This window comes from Phalacrocorax aristotelis, chromosome 1 (genome assembly GCF_949628215.1).
Source record: "Phalacrocorax aristotelis chromosome 1, bGulAri2.1, whole genome shotgun sequence".
Lineage (NCBI taxonomy): Eukaryota > Metazoa > Chordata > Aves > Suliformes > Phalacrocoracidae > Phalacrocorax > Phalacrocorax aristotelis.
In genome coordinates, this window is record NC_134276.1 from 152,296,265 (window position 1) to 152,323,238 (window position 26,974).

A 26,974-nucleotide genomic window follows, 5' to 3' on the forward strand; every position below is an offset into this window, starting at 1 on the left:
ACTAGAAGAATCAAGGATCGCTGTAAGTGTCCTTTGAGGGAACACATCTCACTGAAGGTGAAAATCGAATAAAAGCCACAGAATAATTACAAGTAATACACCATCATTAAAGTGTTTTCAGTTAATTCTAGCCCCATACTCCATCTGGGAGAAGGCACAGATCATTCTCCAGATTATTAATCAGAACTATTTGAACATTTTCAGCATGCTAACGTAAAGCTGATTGCCATTTATGAAAAAAAGACCGCTGCTTGTTAGCTGGAGCAATTACAGATGCAGCAAGCTGCACGCTCTCTCTTCCCCAACCTCTAAGCTAGGGAAGAGGGGAGCTGCTGGGGCGCCGGGTGAGGTCTGTGCGTTCGGATGCTGCTCTGAATCTCTCCAGGAGATTTTGAGAAGATCTTACAGCAGATAAGCAGGATTAAGCAGCTAAATCTTCTAAAGCCTCTTCTTTCCCGGGCCGCATAGATTTTTCCCAAAATAATAGGAAATAATTTTTATATATAATATGTTATATTAAAAAATAATACAGTAACCATTCCCTCTCCCCCTCATCAGCAGAGATTTCATTTTAAATGATTCCTCCTCTGCCTTTGGTCACTCAAAGTGATTCTAAAGGGGTCAAAGTCCTCCCCAGTGGCTACACTACCTGCCTTGCATTGCAGAAGTCCCATGGGGTGCCTCTCCTGGCCCTGCCATCAGCCGCTTATTCATACCTCAGCCCTAGCGCTGCTGAAGCAGCAAGGAAAGCTGTGCTCACAAGGGCTAACACCTGCTTGTTTCCAGCCCTTACTCATGGGCTTTTCAGCTAAACCACTACTGCCCGTGTCCCTGTGGAATGGGTGCCAGAGGAGACAAAGCCCTCCTGGCTGGTCCCTGCCTTGGGATGATGAGTCCTGAGCTGCCTGGCACCTGGGAGCACACACAGAGTGCTGCTGCCCTGCCTAGATGTTGCCCGAGTACTCCTTGACCCAAAAAAAATGCCCTCTCCCCTTTATTTTTTTGCTTGTAGAGCCACAAGCATGGACTACTGGCATATTTCATTTATTCCTCACAGCAGAGGCATTGCTACAGGCACCAAGTCTCTGGGGATGACGCTGCTGCAGCTCGGGCACTGTGCTGCAGAGAGCCCATGGGACAAACTGCTTACGTGGAGAAGGGAGAAAAGGCTTATTTCAGTAGTCTACCTGTATCTAACTCCCACATCCAAAGACTGATACTCTTCACCTCCAGGAACCGCAAAAAAGCAGTGACATTTCAGAGGAGGGACCAGGGAAGACCACGCTCTGCTCAATATAGAGAAATGAAATGAAGACACCACCAACTAAGACCCTTTTAACATGAAGGCAGTGAAGTCAGTATTGTTTAATATCAAATTAGACCCAACAAGCACAGGAATACATTTGCAGAAGTTGGAAGAAATGTAAAGATGACACTTGGAAAATATGACACTTAACCTGTGATACTTAATTTCTGTAATAAAAATGGTAAGATAGCATCAAATCTGTCATCGATGTCAGAGGCAAATCTAGCAAAACAGTAGCCTCACACCTGGGACTGGCCATGCTGTACTGCAACTATATGTACATATCTCTCTCTCTCCCCCTACCTCCCCCCCGCTCCACCCATCTTTTTAAAGCTCCATAGAGAAATGAAGAGATTATGTCTACCTAAACCAGACATGGGTGTAATGGGCAGGATATATACTGCAGTACTGCTGCTAAAGAACAAGAACACAAGACAGCTTCATTCACAGACTGATTTAACCAACATTGCCATCACCAGGAAAGTCACTGTTGTAATTTACAATCCATTTACAGTGATAGCAAAGAACAAAGGAAGGAGAAAAATGCATTTGTCTAATAGGACAGAACCTAGATCTCCTCATATAGATAATTTCCTGAGGCAGACTGCTATTTAGGTCTGCAAATCACAACAATACCCCTTTTACCTCTACATTTCCATCAAAAGAGTTATCTGTGTTTCTGTGCCTCCAACAAATCCCCCTAAAGCATGCACGCAGCCTGCACACATTAAATACACACAGTCTGCACATGTAATCTGCTCGGGTTCAGGAGCAGTCTGACACAGAGATTCCAAGTCAAATACATGTGGGACCGAACAAAATAAAAGGAAGGTCGAAAGCAAGCTCCACCTGATCACGGATGGGATGATGGGAGATGGATCCTGCACTGTGAATCTGCTCTGCACACACTGCTCCATGGTAAGGAAGACGAAGGCTCCAATAGAGACTAATGCACCTTTTCCATCTCCGTTGCTGGGCTGAACAGGAAAGCTTTTAAACTGCTGACTGGGTGGACAACAATGAGCAAGATGCCTTGCAGGGAGTGGTCTTGCACTGACAGGCAGTCTCATCAGTTTATATGAAAAGAAGTGATTTAGAAGGGTGGTACCCGCAACTGCCATCCTCTGCAAGGAACAGCGGCAGCAATTTACCAGCATCACCCCCTAAGCCATGACGACCCCCGGTCCTAAGTGGTATTTAATTTGCAGGCTCCCTTGAGATAGTAACACTGTTCAGGGGTGAGTAAATAGAATAGAGGATGCAAGAATTTGGCACACATTTTTCCCTCTGAACTTTAATTCTGCATAGCTCTCTTAAAATTATATATTAACGAAAAGAAGTTAATTGCCCTTTCACCACCTCGCACCAGCTGAGCAGATGATCAGTACTCAGGAGACTCACCCATCAGGTTCCAAGTCCCCATAGCACATAGTTTCTATTTCAGAAACCATTTTTAAGCACAGATTGTCAGTCACGCTTTATTCCTGAAAATGAATGTATTTGAACACAAGTGGTTAATATTTTCATTGCACCCGTCAGTGGGTTGCTATATTAGGTTACCTAATGTATAGTAACTGCTTGTTCCAGATTTTCATACGTAAAAGGTGAGCTTCTAATACTTGCAAAGTTTAAATAACATCAGTGCTGTGTGTGGATAGCCCATTGCTGACTCATTTCTCTTTCATTTAGATGCACTGCAGAGATGCTACTTTATACTACTTGAAAATGCAGTTGTTTGGCTTGATTTAAAAAAAAAAAAGCTTAATTGAAGACAGCCAGCCTTAAAATAGTACCCAACAAATAGGGAGGTAGAAAAAGTCTATCCAATATGAAGCACTCAGTACAAAAGACAGACTATTTCCCATAGAAAAAATAATTTAGTTGAAACTAGAATGAATTCTATCATCATACAGAGATTCAGCAACCACTTTGCATTATATATATCATACTTTCTTTAAAAACATTAACCGATGTTAATGTTAGTGGATACGCAAACAGTTACCCTATTTTAAAATGAGGAGAACCAGAGCACCAGGTAGACAAACCCTGGGCAGTTCACAACTTGAAGCAGGGGGGACAGCGATGGAAGCAACAGGGCGGTGCCCACACAAGTCGTGCCATAAACTGGAGCACAAAAATGAACCAATTTTGTACGTTCCTAATGCATGGTTTTTACAAAGGAATACCGACACAGTGGTGAGGTCGGCAGAACACAACACAGGAACAAATGCCTGGAGAAAGCAAACAAATACTTTCGAAATCTGCTTCATGGGTAGAAGCAACACATCACGTAGCTAAAGTGGGGCTCAGATGAAGGTGGAAAAACCAGGGCTAAATAGAGAGAAAGGCAATAAAGGATAATTTAAGCCATTTTGTAAATGTGCAACAAAGCAAAACCTTCCTTTGAAAACAAAAAGAAATGAAGGGGGTGGGGCGAAATCAGTTTAGCTGATCTTTGCAGGCATTCACTACAAATTGCCAGAATATAATTATATTCCCATGCTTGGTGTGCAATCAGTGTTTTCCTCTGCAATATTTAATCTCATTTATCAAGCTTCTTAGTATCAATTAAGTTACAAGGTAATCAATTAGATTCAAAACACAGCTTGTTTCATTGTTTTAGTTTTGCACTGTGAGCATATTCACCCTAATTTAACAATTAGCTAATCAAAAACCGTTAAGTTTTTATGTAGCTTGGCTTTTTGTCATTCAAATTCTTCTCCTGGATGACTGCAAATGCATCAGCCAGTGGAGTCCCAGCAATTTTAAATTTTAAAAGCCTGGCAGAAAATGCACACGGGGAAGGAAGAGGGGAAGATGTAGAAACCACAATGTGGTGCTGGGGTTTGAAAAATGAAAGGACGACTCCGGAAACTGCTGCTCATTTCCAGATAAACAGACAAACTGCCTAAGGGACTGCAGCCTGTTTTCTCCTGGGATGCTTTCTAGGGGGACTTCTGCAGAAGCCACTGCTCTACAAGGTTAGGGCAGCATGTACGGGCCATTTCTGAACCCAGAGGAAGCTGCAGCTGCTCTCTGCAGATTCAGAAAGCTTTCCCATGAAGTGGGGGAATGTATGGAAGGCAATGAGTGCAGAGGAAGTCCCTCAAGTGGGACATTGATGCCTGATGGAAAAGAGGACAGAACTGGATGGGGTGGGTTTTGGTTTTTTGGTTGTGTTGGGTTTTTTGTGGTTGTTGTTTTTTTTTTGGGGGGGTGGGGTAGGGGGATGGATGGGATGGGTTTAATTGCTGTTAGCTGGGATGAATTGCTCTTTACAGAAAAATAATGTTTCTTTTAAAAACATTAGAAATATTCTAGAATATTGGGTACAATAGTTATAATCTTTTGCTTAAGTTTAGGTCTGCATATTCTGCAGTTAATGCCTTTCCATGTTCTGGCAGTTTTGGTCAAAAAGATGATTAGGGAAACTGTACACCTGGGAGCTGCCTCTTCAGCTTTACAGAGGTGGGGGTTTAGGGTGGGCTTTTTTTGTTTGTTTGGGCTTTTTCTTGTTTGGTTTTTTATTTGTTTGTTTTTAAAGTTTCCATTTCTTTTTAGTAAAGTGCAGTTGGGGAGTTATTTTCAGTAAAGTTCTTGCTTAGCTGAAGAAGTCAACATTTCCTTACCGCCACAAGGGAGGAGGTAAAGACAAGCCCTGCTGACACCAAGCATGCACCTGCAGTCTGGCCAGAATAGGAGCAAATGTAAAAGGAGGCTCTCCCAACCCACAAAAGACGAAGCAGATGAGAGAAAGCAGCAAGCAGCGTCTCTCTGGCTGGGGCCAGAGAAGCACAGGTTCACCTGTGTCCAGTCTTTTAGACAACATCTTGAGGGGAAGCGGGAGGAGGCAGCAGAGTGACAGAAGTGGGGCAAAGCATGCTGCTGAGCATGGCCGCGGGCTGACAGAGGAAACATTATTAGACTTTGCTTCTATGACAGACTTCGGTGTTTTAACACTTACACATGGTAATGTGATCTACACTTGCTTCCAGCTGCGTTTAGGTGGAAGTGATCCAATATGACTGCCAAACCCCTCTCTGTCCCCAAGCCCTGCTCTCCATGCCCAGCAAACAAGAGCCAGACACCTCCTCTTCCAAGCACAATTTCTGCCTGTCTAGGCAACGTGGTTTTCTGGGATCACATACAGGATCAAGGGCTAAATGATCTAAAAGTGCTTGGTCTTTGCATTATATTGCTGATTTAGATATATTATATGCATTACAGCCCTGTAACAGTCAGGCAGTGGTCTGCCTGGCTACAGGAAGGGAATAGCTAGATAGCATTATGAGCTAGAGTTTTTGTTAGTTTATCCGTCCAGAACGGGAAGCAATAAAAATCTGATTGCTGACCAGTGAGGACAGGTGTTCATTAGAAGAGCTTTGAATTGGTTTATTTGCTATTGTCCAACAACAATTGATTGTATCATGGGAAGGATTTCCCCCACCCCCGACAAATACACTTCCTTACAACATTCAGGACAATATTTGCTATGTAGAACTGAAGTCTGCAAAAATCATTCTGATCAACATAGCAATATCCTTTGCATTAACTTTATGAACACACAAATAGCTACATGTGAAGTGCCTGGGAATGTAGCTGAAATGTTCTCTTCCACCATACCCACATACAAAGGCCCAGTCCCGTATGCAAGTCTAACACACCCCCAAGAAGCACACGCTGGGAAATTCAAATTAATGGAAGGCTATACTTCAATTGATTTTGTGGTCAAAAGAATTATGATGTATTTGCAGAGAGCATGAAAAGGCTATCTTTTTTATACGTGGGTGTAAATTCAGCAGAATTACATGTCTTAAATGAGAGAGAGAGTCCTCTCAGCTGCTCACATAAAAAGCCAGGAACCAGAAAGATATAAACAGATGGTCCTGAGTTTTTCCAATTACAAACCTTTTTGGCAATATACGGCTGGAGGAATTCCAAGCATTTGTCACTCTGACACCGCTCTGCGGTAAGTAATGGGATTTTGGTATTCACAAATTCTGAAGCATGCTGCAATCTGAAGACCAAAACCAGCTATCTGAATCAAAATTAGCACTCAAGGAGTTAAAGTCACGTTTTAGAATAGGTACCAATCTAACAGAAGCATCTCAAAAGGCATGAGGAAAACTATTTTTAATTTGATGCTTATTCATGGATTCAATAAGATTCCGCAATTGAGCCAGAAGATATAGGCACCTTCAAGCAGCCTGGGCGCGCTCATACTGTTGCTGACACTGTAAAACTGAAACCCACCATAAGAATAAGAGGCAGACTGCTAAACACAGCCTCCCGCAAATGAAGAAATCCTCCATTCCTCAAGGGACCATTACCCATAAACTTTTGCCTCAGTTTGCAAGAAGACTGCAAACAAAAGAACTTGGAAATACGCATTCCTCCTTTTATTTATTTTTTAAAATTGCTTTTAAAGAATTGCAATTCTTTAAGTGTTTAATGCTTAAGGCTATCTTATTTTATCATTTGAGTCTTATGCCTTGTAGGTTATTAAAAAGGGATTAGCTAGCAGTGGGGTGCACAAAAGGTCTATAAATAGAATTGAGTGGGCACCTCACACAGGAGCTCAGAGCAGCGTGTATGCATGCACTTGCCTAAAACAAGAGCTAGCTTTAACATTTGGACAATCGTAGCTTTGGAGCTCTCAGATTTACCTCTGCTCCCATTTTTACCTACCACAGAAACTGGAAGCAAGGGCCTGAGCTAATAATTTCATGAAGCAGTAGTGACTGATGTGCAAAACTTCCATTTCTGAAGGGGGAGAAAAACACCCTCTTTCCATGGTTTTGAGGAAATTAAAAAAAGTAACTTAGAACTCTTACTCTATATTATAACTGTATAAATTTAAAGTATTAGCTGCTCCAGGTTCTCATTTTACATTAGGCAAATTAACCATGTAACGACACGGTCAGTTCCACAGCTATCGGTACCCCTACCTTCATATGAAAGTGCACTACAGAACCCTACCAGACTGAGAATAGTAATCCAAGGTATAGAACCACACACTTTCTACCCTCGCCAGGTTACAATTCCAGGTTATTCCAACATGGAAAATGAAAGAGAGCTATACAAATCTCTGTGGCATGTAATAACAATTAAAGAAAAGGGAGGAAGAGAGTGGGCATTAATTTCATTCTTCATGATCATGTGGAAGCATCAATACTAAAATTTCTTTCAGGATCTGAATTTTGGCTTGTGTTTCCAGGTTAGCCCATTCAGTGCGAAACATTGAGGAAATGAATTTTAAATTTATTACAGCAATGATAAAATTAAAAATATGTATGAGAAGGCACAGTACTTCCCACTTAACAGAAAACAGTACTGAGGGATCTTCCCAAAACCAGAGCTAACACTTTCTAACATAACCCAAACTATGGCTGTAATTTCAAAATCACAGCCTGAACAAAACAGAAATAGGAAGAGTTGCTAGGGTTCGTTACACTGTCTGGAACCCATCCAAAATTAGGACTACTGTCCAATTACGTGAATCTTTTATATTAGAAACCTGCTTTCAAATCCAGAAAATAAAACCTGTGCTTACTTGTTATTGGTAGGTCCTGTTGCCAAGACATCTGATTGCAACTTTGGGAAAAATCCTTGTTCGTATTTCCCTTGACCGATCTTCATATCAAGCAAATGCGGGTGGATGGCTGTGTGATCGATCTTCATCAACCGCTGCTCGATGGACTGGGCTGCAAGTTACAGTCACAGGAGAACCACCATGTTAGCGAACCACCTGAAGGCACCATGCTAAAACAATATTAGTGGTCATGCTCCGACCCCTGAAAACGCTCTAAGTTAAACGGTGACTTTAGACCCAGAAATCGGTCACTTACAGAAGTGATGAAACATCTGTGCTGTTATTTTGTTATTTTGCTTTTAGTTTCTTCACCCAGCACAACTAGCATTGTCACAAGCAAGTTAGCTGTTAAGCAGGCAGGTCTTTACGGGAGCCTATGAGATGGGTTATGAATTGGCAAGAGCTGTGCAAACTTTCCCTGCAATTCGGTGTTTGGCTTTAACGCTCCTTCGGTAGAATGGAGGAGAGCTCTGAGGCGGGCCGCAACTCTCTACAGGGTCAGGCACTTCGCTTTGCCCCGGACACGTCTCCTTGGGTAGACGCGTGGGGGGGCGATACCAGAGTTTTGCAAACATCTGGTACCTATAAAGATCCTGCTCCTGAAATTAGGTATGCCAGTACGGGATGACAGGCCTTCAAAGAACATAGCTAACTGTAGCAAGGCCTGAGCAGCATCACAAAGACGAACAGATGCTTGGAAACAGGGGAGGCTACAGCAAGACCAGAGAGGGCTCCCTGGGAATCTCGGCTCCGCTGAGGCTAATGCGGTTCAGTGGTTTGCTTCAAGGATGTGAGGATTTCGTCTCAAAACCCGAGCAGGATGTCAATAAAATCTGGCACCCTCTCAACATTGAGTCAGATGCACTGTGAAGGAGAGGGGAAAGGAGGTGTATGGGGGAAATCAGCATTTAATTAGCAACTTTAATATGCAAGTCTCTATAGCCCATCCATTAACGGGCAGGCCCCTTCTTTTCAGTATATCACGACTAGTGAATAAATATGCAAAATGTGGAAGCTAAATCCGTTTTCCATTTGCCAAGAACAACACAGAACTCATTTCCTACTTTATAAAACTGTGATGGGAAAGAAGCTGTCATAAGATTTACATACATTACCATTAGAAACTCAGCAGCTTTTTTTTCCCCTCTTAAAAAAAGAAATTGTTTCATATGGTTTTATTTTGGAGAAAAGGACTGGGTAGCGTGGGGTCAGAGGGTTTGAAGGGTTCCAAAAATAGTAGATTAAACAAACAGGTGCTGGATCGGTGCTAGGGTTGCATCCGCTGTGAATGGTAAATATGAAGGAAAGTTGGTATTACTATCAGTTTGCTCCTTTTCACAAGACAGAAAATGAGGTTCCGGTGCCACAATATCTACCAAAACTAGACGCTGAATAAACAGTTGACCTGCAGATTAGAATTGGTTTTAGACAGAAAAAAATAAGCAGACAGGATTTCTATTTCTGCCACATTTTTAACAAGTAAAACACTCTGAAGGAATTAAACAAGCAAAAAACCCCAAAAACCTAATAAAAACCATGAGAAACATGTTTGCCCCAGTTCATTAATTTGTCCCAAAAAATTTAAGATTATGATTTCCCTGTATTACTTGGAAATGAAATAAATACTTGCACAGTAAGAAACTCAAGTATAATTTGAAAATGCACCCTGTGACTGTAATGGAAGAAAATCCAAGTCTTCAGTACTCGGCATATTGTTCATTACCACTGAGCATCTATTGCCAGAACTACTAAATCTGCCACACAGGATTACATCCCCGGCATCCCCCGTTGCTCTAACCAAATGGTGTAAGGCAAAAAAAGGTCTTTTTAATGGGAAGGGGGAGACAAGGCCAGTGGAGCAGACACCAGGGCTCAGCTCCTCAGTGTGGCTGACATTGGTTGGTCCCACACCCACGGTGTAAAAAAGCTCTCCTGGCAATGGAACAGGAGCTGCCTGAAATGAGAAATGGTGAGCCCAGCTCCATGGTTTGGTTTGTGTTTATTAAAGGCACCAGTCTAGGAGAGCCCGAAGGGAAGGTAAAGGCTTCTACTGGTTTTGGTGTTTCAAAGCACACTGAAGATTTTGCCTAGGGAAAATAAGGACACCACTGAGTCCTCCTGAGGTAGCTCTAGGGCTTCCTCATCAGCTGCAACACTCACATGACTGAGGGCCTATATTTCTTTGTGGCTGACATTGTACTTCTGAATATTTTACTAGCCCATCAGAACGTACCTGCTTCTTTCAAAGTGCTGCATTTCTGGTAGTTGGATGTCCGCAGTGCAGGAGCCCTTACATTATATAGCCTTATTTTCTCAATTCGGGAGTCAAAAACTCGTAGAAAAGGGTCCTTCTCTTCCCACTGGGAGATTATCTTATTGTCTATGAAGGTTGCAAACATCTGTGTTTCGATGAAGTGTGAAAGGAATGGGAGGTAAGGCTCAGGTTGGTCCGAAAGAAAGGAAGCCTGAAATACAGAACAGCTCATTAGTGCCACGTTCCCGCCCGGCGCTGACACGATGAGCTGTCCTGTGTCAGAGAACCGATCCAGCAGCCAGCGGGAAGGCTTGGACAAGGCTTCCCCACCACAGAAACACCTCTCAGAGAGGTGCGAATCCATCTGTGAAGGGGTTTGGTTCACAGGTCACCTCTTCGGTCACAACTGTGAGAAATAAGCAGTTGGGAAGGCTTCGTGACAGCTGGAGTGAAGGGAATACGGAGTTACTGAAGCAGTGCCCATGCTGCCGCTTTTTCAAGCTACCACCCGCAGGAATGAGCCCTGTGCAACCCATGGCTGACCCCCGCCATATGTGCCCACTTGGGACCTCTGGACTGTGCATCCCTGCTTGGCACCGGATCACTTATTAAGGTGTCATACGTATCAAGGGGTGTACAGTTATCTCCAGCTAATGCTCTTTTGTGAAGCTACACAGGGCAATTAATCATGACTTTCCAATTAAAACTGAGTGTGTTTATCGAACCTAAGAGAAACCTCTAGTCTCTTCTCTAGAGAACCTAAGTCTCTAACTGAGCTTTGAAAACCCTAACCTTAACAGCCCATTTTATTGTAGAAGTACTAACACAGATTGCCTAAACAACCCCCTCCTTTTAAATGCTGCACTGTTCAACGCCTGAATACAAACAAGACCAGTAAAAGGCATGGCAGCAATTTCTGAGCAAAAACTGACTCAGATCAATATTTAGTCTATTCCTGACTGTTTATCCCTCTATCATTCTCCTTAGAGAAGGACTTTATCTGAAAAAGCTGATGGCTAAGAGCCCTATCTACTTTGGAAATTAACGCTGAAAAATAACAACTGTGGAAGCTTCCCAACATTTCTCATTCCTTTTGCTAGACTACAGCCTCTTTATTTCCCCATTTCTAAGCTCAGCTTCCTTTTCACTCTTGTGTACACACTACAATCGAGTCATAACAGTACTCTTCTCCCATAACAATGTGATAACCTTCTACAGAACAACACTACCCATTAACAAAAAGCTCTGCTGTGAGATTAGGAAACAAGGAGGACTGGATTTGTTTTTTGGCCTGTGTGTGCACCTCTCCTCTCAGCAAACAAAAAAGAAAGTAAGAAAAGTCACTTTCTGTTGCTACCTTTCCACCAAACCCACTGGAGAAGCCCCATCAGCTGGGCAGAAGCCTGCCAGCTTGGTTCACACAAGCCAGGATGGCTCTGACCGGCTCAGCAGATCTGCACTGATTTACTTTGGCAGGCGATCTGGCCCTGTGTAATCAAAATGGACAAATCTCTCAGTGAGGCAGATGAAGAATGGCAGATTAGAGAGTACCTAGTCTACATATACATTAATATGGCTATTCTTCCTCCCTCCCAAAAGCACTTTCAGATGGAAAAATGAATACATGGCTATCTTTACTTTGTCAAAGTTTTGCATTTGTTCTCTGTTTGTCAGCCACGACTCCATATCGGGGGCAGCCTGAATGACGAAAGCCTCATAGTCTGCGAACATCTGCGTGAAGCGGTTGGCGAAAACCTCGCGAAGCTGCACGTTCAGTTTGTAGTCTCTCAGCTCCACCTCCTCACACGGCAAGTTCCCGTCCTTCTCCTTCTCCGCGAGGGGAGCTGTGATGGTCATTTTTTCCATCGTCACACCTGTTCTCTTGGCGAGGGCTTGCAGACGGGCAATTGTCTCGTTGCCTTTCAGCAGCTCATACATGTTGAGGGCATTGCCAGGGATGTTCCCATTCTTGTCATTCACCAAGTCACTAAGAACCAGGTTCTTGAGTTTGGTGGCACTGTCACTGCAGTGCAGGTTACCTTCCGGTGGGATCCCAAACTGCAGGAGAACCTCGGAGATTTCCTGGATAAACTCCAGCTTGTTGGGGAATTGGGGGAATTCCTCTGGCAGTTCGATGAAATGGTTATCGATGTCTACAAAGCACAAGTTTGCCTGAAATAAAAAGAAACGTTTCAGAATGGATGCTCAGCACTGGAGTTGGCTCCTCTAGTAAGTAGCCCTATTTTCCCAGGGTGCTTCCAGGCAGAAGGATAAGAGCGCATATATGCGGGAGACTTTAGCTGTGTTGTCTAGCCTGTGACATTTCAGACTTCAGTAAAGCTGAGGGCCAACTGGAAGGCAATGATTTACTGAATAAATAAAGTCCCTGCCCTCTCCTGTTCCACCATGATTTGCAGATCCCAAACTTCCCACTACAAAGATTTGATATCCCCTCCCAGACCAGCCAAGGACACACCAGTGCGCAGGATGTGCAGCACTGCTTCTCAGCCCATGTAAATACTATTTGTGTGAATTACTGCATCTCAAGGGCATGTTTATTTTACCAGGATCCAACTGCAAGAAGCCTCTGTAGCTGTACTACCAAGGAATGAGATGTTCAGTGAGAAAGAAAATGCTGCTATGAGCAAAGCTACAAAAGAGGGTCCCATGCAAATCCTTTGGGATCATGTCTAAGTATAGCTTGTCCACTGGAGGTCAAGCCATATTTCCCCCCTACCCCCTCTTTCCATGGAGGCTTTTAATCTTGACAATTCCTCTGCCCAAGATTTAAACAGAGCGCTCTTAGACAGCTTTGCTATGAATGGAGATAGCTTTAATCTTATGGGCTGAGATCTAAGTGAAGACATGAATCTAGCAGAGCAGATACTTTTACTAGGAAAGTGTCAATGGGGGGATGGAAGAACCCTACATAAAAATTAATTACATTGCAAATGCACCCTCAGGAATAATAGCAGAATGAAAAACAGTAATTGATCTTCTGAACTGTGGCTTACATCGGAAATTCTCTGAGTGCACTGTGCTGAATCAAATCTTAAACCAGGTCAGATTCCCAAGGTGCTGATCTCCGAAGGGTTTTACCCTGGCATAAAGCTGCAGAATGAGAGATGCAGGAACCCACAGGGCAACGGGAGCAGCAGCAGCAGGTCTTTGTTAGCCTGACTTGGCTGCTACCACAGCTCCTCTACCTTCTCCAAGGCACTTTTACTGTTCTTTACTTCTCACCAAACACTGTAGACTAATCTTCAGATTATGTGAACAGAATGGATTTATTTTCCTCCTTTTCTGAAAAAGTTAATTGTCAGTAGGACAATACATTCCACAGCAAACATGGTTGTAACATATTGGATATTTCAGGGACATGCTTGAGATTAATCACCTTTCACATAGATACTTTAAAGGGTATTAGGATTCATTTGGTAAAGCAGAAGCGTCCCTTCAGCTCACTTTTTCATAATAAATTTGGACTGTACAAAGAAAAGCATTTCTTCACACAAAACAATTTGCTTTACTTAACTATACAGCTATTAAAGAGTTGTGTGGTATGCATCAGTATGGTTCTTTAGCTCAGAGACTGTCTTCTTATCTATCAATATTTCATTTCAAAGGCTTTTTAATTTCAGCTCTGCATATCATTTACAAAATTTGAAAAATGAGATTTGGATTCAGAAAACCCTTGGGGAATTGGTCTCACTTCGCTCTTCAAAAACATCTGATGATTAAAGTTAATGCAGGGAGATTAGTAACCTTAAGACAGTATGATGGCCAGTTGTTAGAATTTTTATCTCTAACAAACAAATGGTTTATATTTAGACCAAGAGCTTGAAAAGCTAGCCCCTGGCCTGAATAATAAAGGAATGCTAAAGCGAATAGCACTTAATCACTGCTCGCATGTTGAAGGATTTTCTATTTTTTATTGTCTAGAGGAATCTGAGATTCAAGATCTTCCCTGTTCAGTATCCCTTCTTTCTTTTCCTTTCCCACAGTTACTGGACCTGTGGTGTTCATAAATGCTGCACTGATATTTTTCATTCATTTGTTAAACGTTGTAATGGGGGTCTGGGGTGTGTTTTCCACCCCACTGTTACACTTCCCTCACTGGCAATATTTAACTTGTTATTCCAGCAATACTGCAAGCCCATCACATCAAAATCTTAATTTAAGGGAAATGACAGTTTAATCTGCTAACTAAAAGCATATGACTAATAATTTTAAAAATTGCAGTAATTATGTAATATTAGCATGGTTTTACTGAAAAGCCTAGCTAGATAACAGCTTCATTTCCACACCAGTGCAAATTTCATGCGACTGGGCCATTGTATCCATGAGGCAAGATTTGATTTGCACTGCTACGTGCCACCAAAGCTAAGAATCAGTCACCTCCACCTAATACTTAACATAGACCTTTATTAAAAACCATATTATCCTTGCCTTGTTTTTATCCCTGCACTTCCACGTACAAGCTCCCCCTCCTGCATATTCTCCACTGTTGCTGCTCCCATCTGCCTTCTTAGTAAAAGCACCTATTCGCAAGCCTTCGGGACTCTGCCCCCGGGGGAGGTCCCCGCATGGAGCTGGGCACAGTGGTGCCACCGTCACGAGATGTTACAGCCATACAAACAGTTATTCTTAGGGTTCCTACTGATTTTAAGAAGAAACCCAAGTTAAAATGCATGGCAGGCTCAAGAGATGGGTCCATCACCATCTTGAATGCAGACAGGCTAGCCATATCCCAAAGACTCTGCAGTATGGAGGGTGATCAGCGGTCAGGTTAAAACGCAAACCAGTTTTAATCATCCTGGTCAAATTTTGAGGAGAAAAATCTCCATTTCACTCTCTACTACCAGTGATTTTAACACCCAAATTAGGAGGGCAACGTTTCCTTCCTGTTTTTCCTCTGGGAAAATGTGATATACCAGGCAAAGTTTTCACTTCCCATTGCGTGGGAGAACAGAAGACAATAATTGGAGTGGGTCAATATTTTAAAAGCATATATGTGTGTATGCCTCTAAGTGGTTCACAGGAATGGTATTAATGCAAATCTGGGTTGTTTGAGGCCAGGATGCTGGTCTAGTAACAGACCTCGACCTAACAAGGAACACGTGGGCTCACCCATGGGTGGGATGAGGCTGGCAGGATGGGGCACCCTTCTCATCAACAGCAGGTGGACAGGTTTATACCATCTAGCAACTGCACCTGAAATCCAGTTTCATAAAGACCATCACCAAATGAAATGCTCTTTAGCCCTCTATTGATAGGAGCATGACACAAAGAGTGACAAAACCCAGTGAAATGTGTGGTGTAGGGAAAGCAGATAATCTTTCAGCGTCACAGCAAGAAACAGAAGCATTTAGAATTATAATTAGCAGCACTCATTAAATCCAGAAGTGGACCAAGAAAGACTGCAGAGACCTCCCCCACTACCTCACTCCAGCTGGCAAACAATCTTCACAGTGCCAGAGAAGCCTCTTAACACCAGGCATGGCATTTTCCAGCAGGGATTCACACAAATATTAATAACGTGTTTCAGGATAGCAACCCCAAGGGCAGAGACTGACCTCCTGAGGCAGCTCCAGCTTGGAGCGGTCGGTTCCCTCCTTGGACTGCAGCCCCATCAGGTAGGGAACGGGAGCATCCAGAAAATGCAGGAGAGAGGCAGGAAGGATGGGGACATACACGTGCTGCCACTGAAATGGGAACAGCAGCGTCGTGATCCCCTCTGCCACCGTCATCAGACGCTGATAATCTAGACAGGGAGAGAGAGAGAATAAACTATCTTTCAGTGTTTTGGTTTTGAAATGTGGTTGGCAAGGACATCAGTGACAAAACAAGACAGAAACCATGTTTATACAGTAAGATGTTATTTTGAAAATAAGAAAGTACATAAAAGCCTTAAACATTATTTAATTCGTCAAAACTCATTACCCCCAGGAAGAAACTGCTGACCATAAATATTCATATCTTGTCTAGATATATTCCATCATTAAATTCATTTATTAAAAGTATACTAGAAGTTCTCTCTAAAGTACAGGATAATAATACTCTGATTCTATAAAAAGCATGTATTTTTACACGGGAAAAGGAGGAGAAAGAAGTGAACTTCAAGAAAACATTGTGGTAAGACTTTCTCGCTTGCTCCTGCCTGCCTGCTTCTGCTCCTCTTGCTACTACTTCTAAGGCTGAGTGTATTTTCCAGGAGATTTGCCTTTGTCACACACCAGAAGTAGTTTATAGTCTGTAAGTGTTTAAAAGTATTTTTAAAAAGCAAAATCCAAACAGAAGCCTAACAGAAATTTAGTTCTCAAAAATATTCTGTATAGTTAGCATATTTCTATTGCATTTTTTCCCAAATTTGTATTTAATCCATTAGTTTATTGGTTTTTTTGCAATGTTCTGGTTCAAGTAAACACATTATTTTTTAAATTAAAATTTAATTTGATCCAGCTGAGCTGCAAGAATATTTCAGAATTTGGATAAGAGTACATTATTTCTCAAATATCCAGCTGGCATGATACAATACCACAACCTAGTTATAAATATAAATGAGGGAATCTGAATTTGACAACACATGTTTAAAAAAAAAATAAATCACACATTGGTATTAAAGAGATGGTCATCCTTAGAGCAAATCTCAGGCTGCAAACAATTCGTCAGGATATAGGTAAAGACCCTGGGTCTTGTAAGCTGCTGGTGAATGTGAAACCAGATGGTTGCTTCTATTCCTTATCACAGCAGCTTCTGCATCGCACAGACAAGCAGGGAAGTCAGTTCCAATTCCTGTCCTGAGGCTCCGCCACTTGTGAAAGCCGCTCTGTTATTTGCAAAAGGAGTCGTTCCCCCCAGCTTCAGTGCACGGGTACGTCAACAGTAACTGGCAAGAGTGGCAGATGGGATGTCTCCACTACAGCTGTATCCAAAACCAGTTCTCATCAGTGCCAGGCAAGTCTCACGAGCTTTGGCTTCAACAACCAAAAGATTTTCAACCTCACCAAGACCAGATCCTTGGTAACACTTGGGCTGTTGCCCATGTCTCCTAGCCCCTCTGCCCCACTCCATGAAATTAAAGATACATGTATAAACACTCTGGTTTTGAGTAGGGTGAGAAGGCTTTTTTCCTATAGCCCCACTGACTGCTTTTGCATAGATAAGAATGCAGCCTGGCCCCTCCCGTCCCCTGAACAAGCCAGCCTGATGCCCTGGCAGACATCAGCAACAGCAAAAGCACTGTCATCTGACACTGTTCAGCTATTAGGAGGTCACTGGGAAGATGCACTTGAATAAATATGCAAATTAAAACAACAAATCGCGTAACTCATTCTCCTTCTTGCTACCACCTCTCTGTGGAAAACCAGCCTCAATCTGCAGAAGCTCAGCGGGCAGAGCAAAACCATTTTTCATCTTGTCTTACTAATAGCTACTCACTCAGTCTTCACAATGGTTTTCACGCATACAAGTCAGTCCCAAGGTTACACCTCAAAACCATTCCTAGCTACAGATCAGCCATTTATGAATCTCTCCCATGCAATGGCCTGTAATTATACATGTCCATTGGCTGTCTTGTTGAGGAGCACTTAGAGAGAATCAACTTACATATACTGGTGAAGCTGAGGCGTCTCATGACACTTCATAACTCTGAAAGCTTTAAAGGCTAAAAAAAAAATCTAATACAGAAAGCAGTGCATCTTAGTATGCACGAGACGATTTCAAAGTCTGTTCTGATTTACATAGCCATGTGAAATAACAGGTTTTCACAGCAAAGTTGCAAGTATCTTTTTGGATAAGGGCATTCAACTCTGGAAATGTGTGCTCTCTCTTCTTTGATGGTACTGATAATATTTAACATAGTCACTAGCACAAGTTTTGTAACCAACTTAACTATGGGAAAAGCTGTTTAAAAAAAAAATAGTGATGACCATATTATTAGGCTAATTGTTACCATTTAGCAATGTTTGTTAGCAGTTACCAGAGATAAAAACAATCCTCTACCCAGCAGTTTTTACTGAAGAGAAAGACATTCCTATGTTCCTTCAGAAAAACAATTCTAAAAAAACCACCTGGAAATGGTTCTTTTGATACTTGTTTAATGAAGTAAGAAACTCTAGTTACTTTGTATTTACTTCTAAGCCTGCACAAGGTTAGACACCTATGCTGTAAGGCATGAAGTCTTTTTTGACAGAGAGATTCTTGTAGCTTACCTGGTTAATGAGGACAACCTGGAAACAAGTGACTCCTACATTTCCCCAGACCAGAGGGAGAAAAAGGGGCAGCAGAACAAACAAACAAACAAAAAGAAGCAGGGAAAGAATGGAAGTGGATGGGAAAACCAGGGTTTGTATAGAATGCGTGTGCTTGTGTCAAGGAGGACAGCATTTCCAGATCCTATCCCACCATCGCTACTAGACTTTGATAACAATCTCCAACTGCAAGCCAAGTTTTGTCTGTTATTTTACGAATGAGAGGCCCAGGTAGGAAAACTATTCTCTGATCCTGCTCCAACCTTTAGAACTAGAATAGGGGATTAGATAGTATTCACCAGTTGAGGAAGTATCTTTTGAGAAAGGACTGTTTGTTGAGCAGAGCAAAGACAAAACAGTCCCATTTCCCACCCATCTGACATCAAGCAACATCCAGAAAAGATACAAAAAGTAAAAATTCTGTCTGGGTGATATCCACAGAAGGTCACAAACTCAGAGTGATGAATGGCTCAAATCAAAGCAGTTTCCAGACATCAGTGAAACAAATCCCTTCCTATTCTTGGGGCTCACCAACCTCATGCAGTATACACCATGCTGGATGCAGTGAAAGGCCCTGAGATGCCAACAAGGCTACTACTGGTTGCTTTAAATGCATAAGCAGAAGGTCACAGCCCACAGTGATGGCCCACAGCAGAAGCTGTTGCCATCAAAGACACAATCTGATCTGAACAAAATCATCCCTGGGTACAGGCATAAGTAGTGGACAGTGGAGACCTAAGCTTGGGGCTTTCCCTTCTCTTTGTTGAGCAGCCCAGGACAGTGGGGAAAGGACCCAGAAGGTCTGGAGACTTATTGAATGTCCCAAATACCAGATGTGTTTCTCTGCAGTGTGCAGATGGGCTTTTAGCTTTAAATTTCTCTTATCCTGGATCTCCTTTCCATTTGATTGCTCTACCTCTCTTACTTGCATTGCTATATCCCTCTCTTCCTTTCAGTTTTCATTTCTCCCCACTCCCAAAGTGACAATAGTTTATACCACAGTATTTATTTTGCTTGGCAGCCATACCTGCATCCCTTGCCCTGCCTTCTTGGGACAGGGAACTATCCTGCCTTCTCCAGCACAGAGAACATCATCGAGCACAGCCCCTACAGCAAGTTCTTCATGTTCAGATCTAAATCTCTAATTTGCACACAGGATGTTTTCCAAGACAAACTGCTCAGGAAGGATAATCCCAAGGCAAAGTGGCCCCTAAGGCTTCTATTGCAACTACTATGTCCTAATAACTGCATAGCTGGATTTGGCACGGGTCTCTCTCTCACACTTATCCTTCTCCCTAAGCAAAGAAGAGAGCAAGAGTCAAGTTCAAAGACTCTGGATCCAACCCCTTGTTCTGGCAACACCAGCTGGGGGCCCTTGGCCAAGTCCCTGCATCTCATTCCCCTGTGCAGGACAAGTAGCCGCAGCGGGGACCCGCTCTGCCATGGGTCAGCAGCTCTGCTGCAAGAGCACCATGTTTGAGCCACACTTTACAAAGGTCTGGAAATACTCACATGGCTCACAAGATACAACGTAATGCTTAAAATGCAAACCCTGCGAGATTCCTGTATAATTATGAATCACTATTTTGTGGTAGAGACGGAAAGTGTTTCAGTATTTGAACATGAACTCACTATAAATATTTTTCTGAAAGAGGACAAAATTTGACAAACGTTTGTCTTGATGTTGGTTCTCCATAATACAATAACAGGACAATAACCCATCACCACGGTATTGCAACAGATACTGTGCATGCAGAAATATCTATTCCAAAGAGCTTAAAGTCCAAACACAGGCAGCGACTGAGACAATAAATCAAAATAATCCTCCTCCTTTCATTTTACAGATTGGGTATAGAAGCTCTGAGATGTTAAGCAATTCACAAAGCTCAAAATAAAATTTGCTTTTCCTGCTACAAAAAAGTCTGATATCTCAAAATCCTTCCTGTGCTGCAGCAAAGCAAAACCAAGATACTTTGAGAGGGGAAAGGGACATCAATGTCACCCCTGCCCAGAGAGCTAAGACCTCCCTCGTTCAGGTGCTACCTCCAAAACAGGTTCAACTCTTTAGTTGTAATCAAACAGAGGATAATTTCACCTGGGACCTTCTCAGCAAACGCCCAACCACAGGATTTGTGAGTATAAGGCATGCGTAAGAGCACACACACGCTCATTCAAACCAGAAATGGTGTTCTTGCTGTGATCAGTACGGTGTTACCCCTGTTTCAACACACCCAACCTTCCGGATGAAAGAACAATTTGGCAGTTTTCCAACCCTCTGTTCCAGTAACCTACCAAAGGTAAGGTAGAAAAACTACCACTGAGCTCAAGTCTCAGCCTCGATCTGCTAAATCCAGTATGATGCTTTAAAAATAAAAAGGAAAAGAAAGAGGAAGGATGGTCTAAGTCCTGATTTACACACAATTTGAAAGCACTTGGAAACATTTGAAAAGATGGGTTACCTGGACACCACTTCCTTTCCTCTACTGCTTTTTGAGCTTGCATAAAGTGTAACCATAGCTTTGCAAAGCCACATATTTAAATATGTATCCTGGAAGATGATAATCAGATGATGTTCTCAAAGCGTACCTTATCAAAAGGAAAAAAATTATTCCAAGCAATAGTTTGAAACAAAACAAAGCCAACAACAGAGAAAATAAAATCAAATAAAAAAAAAATCAATGAATCTTAATGAATAAGAGCTAATTCTTCAGAGGGAAACACCTGAACAAGCTTTAAAACGTTCTTGTGACTAATAGATTTTCCACATGCTACCTCTTCAGTCGAAGTATTATAAGCAATTGTTGTTCAACAGCTACTTTTTGTAACAAGGTATGGATTAGCTGAGCCAGCCAAATTGGAAAAACTGGAAAACAAAAATTAATATTTTGCTTTGAGCTCTGAGCGTGAGTCAGGAATGGTGCACGGCAGTTACGAGACCTGTCTCGTGGCTCGGTACCTTCAGATCTGTAATGTTTATACATAGCACAGCACAGATGAAAAAGGATATCTGAGATTCACATCTCAGACAAAAATTGTTTATGAAAGCAAAGGTTTTCAAATCAGATCTCAACAGTTCCACAGAAGCAATGCATATAAGTCTCACAGACTTAAAGCGCCCTGGGTCTTTCATCTGGTTTGTATACCTACAGCTGCAATGACTGGCAAGCCAGACCAGGTGATTTTCAAGAGATGTTCAGATAAAATGCACAAAAATGCTTCAGGAATTGTTTATTTGCCATAGAAATCACCTTGCACCGGTGCTGCCTTCAGGGCACTTGGACAGGTGGGTGACTCAGGGCTGTAACCAGCAGACCATCCTGGGGAATGACCCACAGCATCTCAGCATCCTTTAACCCCGAAAGAAGAGGGGATTTACCAATGAGTGACACAGCACATGAATTACAAGATAAAAGCAGAGCAGCAATTTATGCAAATCTGAAAATGCATATTTTCTTAAACAGGATGATCAAGACTAGCCTGCTTCTAATTGCCTGAACAAAGAATGAGCCTGTCAGCCTGGGGGTCAGCTGTGCCCAAGGGAAACATCCCAAAGCTGATATTCACCGAGGCCAATTCTTCCCATTTTCGCTCGTTGGCAAACACTTAATGGAAAAAAAAAACCAGAACAAAACACTTCCACTTCAATAAATTTAAATTTATACGATTTATCCATGTTACAGCCTGCCATCAGTGGTTGAGCATGAATTAATTTATGATTAAGAGCCACCTTAAGAACTAATTCAGGGGAAGTCCTGAATTAGCTCCCATTACTGGCATTACTTTGCCCTTCAATAGCCGGGCAAAAGTCTATGACAAGCCGACACAGTAGCAGTAGGACACAGGAAGATGCACCTGACGACACAGGGAGCCCCTAGGTCGTCCTTGAGGCTGCTAGGGCAGAGCAGCCTCCCCGGCAGGCAGCAGCTGTGGGCCAGGGCAGCAGGGTGGCGGTGAGGGCACAGACTCGAGCAAGCAACAACTTTGCTCAAGACCACTTTTGACTGCCATGTTATTTATCTGGCATTTGCCATAGCTGGAATGCAAAGGCCTAATTTAACTTCTCCTTGCCCCATTCTTAAAAGGTAAAGATGTTTTATAACATAAAAATGCTAAGATCCAACTAGAAAAAGATGGAGAGGGGACGGAGTGCATGTGTGCAAAGTGATAAAAACAGTTGCCAAATCTTCCTCTACCCCTCACTATTAGTACAAACAGGAGTGGGGATGTGGTATGGACCTGTGCTAGCTCCTTCTCCTTGTTTCCAGCTGCTTTAAAAACTTGACCTTTTGGGCCATATTGACTTCAGCTAACAAAATTGAGCAACTTAAAGTAAAAACCAGTTTTGTCTTTCCACCTAAGTTTAAAAGCAAGAGAATATTTGATTCTTTGATTATTCTGTCCAATTACTTGTCTCTTTTCCATGGGAACACGTGCTGCAGCCCCCTCTGACTGTGGTGCTGTTGAGACCCCAAACTCAGGTCTCTATCACAAGCACAGACACATTTTGTCCCCGTGTAAATTGTTCACCATTAGCTCAGCAATAGCTTCCCATTGGTTTTGATTAATACCTGTGTGGAGTGCAACTATTTAGATAGGGAGCAGAGGAGAGCAAATGTTTTCCACATAACTATTTGGTGTAAAAATGCTTTCAAAGGCAAACACATGATGCATGTATTCGTTTTAAAAAGTCTCCCCCAAAATAGACTTTGTAAGAAAGATCTTACAGACACCACCTTTCTCTAGGCGATGACTATATATATGCATAGTCATTTGTATTATAACTTCTAAGATTGAAAACTAAATAATGCAAAGAATATTTCAATCTTTGAGAAGCAATTACTCAAGCCCTTTGAAAAACAACTTGGGAAATGCTCAAAATTATAATGAATAGAAATAGCCTAAGCTCTAAGAAGTTTATCTTTGTCTCAGCCACATGTTCTCTCTCATGTTTAAATCCCTAGAAAGGCAGACATATAAAATGGATTGCCGAGGTTTCCACAGAGCCCACAGTTTAATTCATCTCTCTCCAGCATACATCTCACGCCAGTGGTGTTTTGTTACCGATCCTTGGGAAATTGTAGCAGCTATTGCAGAGCATTATTAACTTAGACACTGCTGGAAGCCTGGACATTCACAATAACCTTAGATCTCCACAGTAGCACAGGAGAGCTGTGCTCTGAAAAAAATAAAGGACACTTGCGTATTACTTTTCTACAATTGAATAAACTATAACAACACTAAAACAGCAAGTCTGTTTCATAAGTGGAAGTCTGTAAGCCCCAAGCTTACACGTTAGATGTGTGCTATACCGTGTGCCTTGTTTAGTCATAACAAGTATATGACTCTATATCTATTCTTTCTGCTTTATTGGAAGTCTCGTAGTTCTTATGTCCTTCCCTTGGAAGTCATAGGAACACATCATAATCCAAGCTTTGATTTTTAGAGGATGCAGTTTATAAGGCTGCAGTCCAAAGGCTGCATCCTGAAGATCTGCGGGGAAAAACTATCTAATCCCTCCCTTTGGTTTTCAAAGCCCAATTGTTAAAATTTACCCCTAATTAAACTTTAAAGTATTCTCTACATGCAGGAAGATGTAACCTGAAGCCACAGGGGTTCTGCTTCTAGTGCCTTCATGTACAGCTTTCTGTATCACCTCTGCAGGCCGAAGTCGGCACTTGGAGCAGTCTATTACATCTACCCTCCAACAGAGATTTTTATTAACTCTCTGCAAGTCCACACTGTCTCCATTAACAGTAAGGACTTGTCTTTTCAGCCTGCCCATTTAGGCTCAAGCACAGGTCTTACCCAGCTATCCTTGCATTGTTCAGTGTTTTGCCCTAACGCTGCCACAACACCATTTGCTGGTCCCAAGCTGCACAGATGTTTCACATCCTCAGACTGAAATGCTTTGGTCATAGTGGCTTTTGGCCAACAAAGACACAATTATCCACACCAGCAGCTCCCAAACTGTGGTTTGTAAAGCCACACTGATAGCTCCTCAGCATCAGGCTGCTTTAAAGTTTAAACTGTAAACTTGAGAGAAATTGAGGATTAAGGTAGTTGCCAGCAGCCCAAAACATTTGGGAATGAAATAGCTTAAAAAATCAGCCCATCATTCTTTTACATCAGCCTCTCCACCCCTCTGCTTGACCACCACAGCTACAAAGTGAAGTTACAGTGCACTACAATCCTTTCATTTTCCCAAGTGATGGGATACCACTCACCTGTAAAATACCATAAACAGAGCAACTAGATACCTGAAGTTGACAGCAGCAGCCATGGTACAAACAGCTCCCAATTGGTCCTGTCCCCGCCACAGAGTTGTGCCAGACACTCTTATATCATGCTGGGAACACATCCAGGGCAAGCTGGGTAAAGTCACCCAACACCCTCGCCTCTTCATTTAGTTAGGTGCCTTTGTTCAGGCTACTGGAAACATTATGCCTCAGCTACATGGTTAAAAATAAACTTTTTCGTCATCAACCTCTAGTTCATTAGAGAAAAGCCACTCTAGAAAAGCCAGTACAGTCTCTGTGCTACCTTCCTGCCAGCCTGCTGCTGCTGGTGTCACCAACTCTGTCAGTAGCCAGGTGCAACTCTACTTGACCACCAACCTTCCCACAGGCAGCCCACTGCCCGTGCTTGCCTACAAAGTTTGGAACTAAAGCTGTTTGACCTGTTGCTCCCAGTGTTTGCAGTTTTCATATTCCTCCTGCTCTTTCTTGGCCTCAAAAAGTATTATGCCTTTAGTGAACAGATGTTTAGTGAGAACTTTAAGGTTCTCAGTAGGCAGCCAGCAGACTCATTGTATGGTCAGGGTTGTGCAACAATTTACATTTTCACTCAACTTTCCAAAAGAAGTCTTTATTCTTTAAAAAAAGGAACATTTTTTTTTGGCAAGCTGGAATGAAAAGCTTCATTCCAACAGGGCTAGGAGAACCACAAAAAAGGTCAGCTTACTTTTCCCACATGTGTTATTAGCAGCTCTCTCACTGAAATAGTTCGGTGAACTGAAGTAGGTCTTGGTCCAGTGCTCTGATTTCTTGAGTATTGCAGCATTTCAGTAAACTCTGACTTTGGGTGAATAATGCTGTCTTGCTTGAAATTGCACCCTGTGGATGCAAGACCATCTTCTGTTAATCTTTGTTGAGTTTGGTGAGGCTGCAGCGAGACCAGGCCACTGGAAACACAGCCCAGTGAGTCCAACCTCTTTAAAGTAGGAAGGGAAGGAAGGACAAATTTGCAAAATCACTCTTTCATTTGTCACTTTGGAACAAGCATTACAGAAGCCAAAAACTTCTTTTCATCTTTTGCCTTGAAAGAACTTGCAGTTAAGAAATTGCTTCTCCCTGATGGATCTCAAAGCTTAGAAAGGAGATTTCAGTAGTATCTAGCCTGGTTATATCCCAAATAGGAGAAGAGCTGCTTTGTCTTCTCTTTCAGGAATTGCAAGACTGACATTTAAAAGAAGCCGCAGTGCACTCAGCTATCAGGATATGCCAAAACTGAGGCTTTGCACTTGACCTTCACTCCACATTCCTCACCTCTGGGAACCAGCATTACGATGCTATTTACATAATCACAATATTTCCCTAATACAGCTGTATGCTTTTCCCCATAAGCCATCAAGTTGCGCCTATATTAGGGAAGTAAAGGTCATGTCAAGGACATCCCTAGATTCACCAATAACAGAGGGAGAGGGGAAAAAATATCTGAGTTTTGTAGTGTGGAGAGGATTAATTCTCACTATCTCATTTTTCTTAAAAAAAAACCACACAGTGAAAACAAAACAAACAAGTAAACCCTTAAATTATAGCCAGTAATTGGAAGAAAAACAGTTATTTATCTAACTTCTGGTGGCGCTGAAAACTGAGTCAAAATTATGTAGTGGATATTTTGTATCTGTCTCAAGGACTATTACAAAAGTAATGCATAGGCAGGTTGCTCTCCATCTGCACAAAATATTACTAAAATGTAATCTGACAAGCAGATTTTTCCTAGTGCTACTAGCTTACAGTAATAATTAAAAAAAAATCTCAGTTTTCAGTGAGTCCATAAGCAGGGATGGGGAGACATTTCAGTGGTGTTGCTGCTCGATGCTGAACCCCAGTGTCAAGTGGCAAAGGCAGCATGATTCAAACTGAGGAAGAAAGGAGTAAGCACACACACACAGAAGCAGAAGGGAGGGGACAACTAGTCTAATCAAAACTAACAGTAGGATTTCTGCTCACACTTCAAACTGAGAGCAGATAAAGCCCTTCATTTTCACTTCTTAAAAGCAAACCCCTGGAGTCCATGTGGAGAAGTGCTCTGCAAAGAACCAGCAATCCTTTGAATTCAGTCATCTGCAGAAGAACTACCTTCCTTCCACTGCCCTGAACATTCTTCCCCGTTCTCAGTCATTTATTCATTAGTATTACCATTATACGCTTACTGACCTTTTCTTTTATATGACAAACCCAAGCATTCACTTTTGGAGCCTAAAGGTTCATTACCCATACTCATGTTAGATTACTGCCCATCCTCTCCTCTGCATTTCAAGCTGTCTGTTCCCTGAACCACATCTCTTG

The 26,974-nt window shown here is 42.3% G+C and overlaps 1 protein-coding gene across 2 annotated transcripts in view; it reads right to left on the minus strand.

The window, feature by feature from the left end:
• The window catches only part of DENND5B (DENN domain containing 5B), a 122,389-nt gene that overhangs the window by 28,606 nt on the left and 66,809 nt on the right, over positions 1 to 26,974 (minus strand). For both annotated transcript variants that reach the window (XM_075116524.1, XM_075116514.1), the window contains 4 exons: positions 15,729 to 15,916; positions 11,791 to 12,324; positions 10,132 to 10,363; positions 7,860 to 8,010 (listed from right to left, as the gene is read on the minus strand). In XM_075116524.1, the coding sequence (XP_074972625.1) occupies positions 7,860 to 8,010; positions 10,132 to 10,363; positions 11,791 to 12,324; positions 15,729 to 15,916 (1,105 nt within the window). The remainder of the gene's footprint in view (positions 1 to 7,859; positions 8,011 to 10,131; positions 10,364 to 11,790; positions 12,325 to 15,728; positions 15,917 to 26,974) is intronic.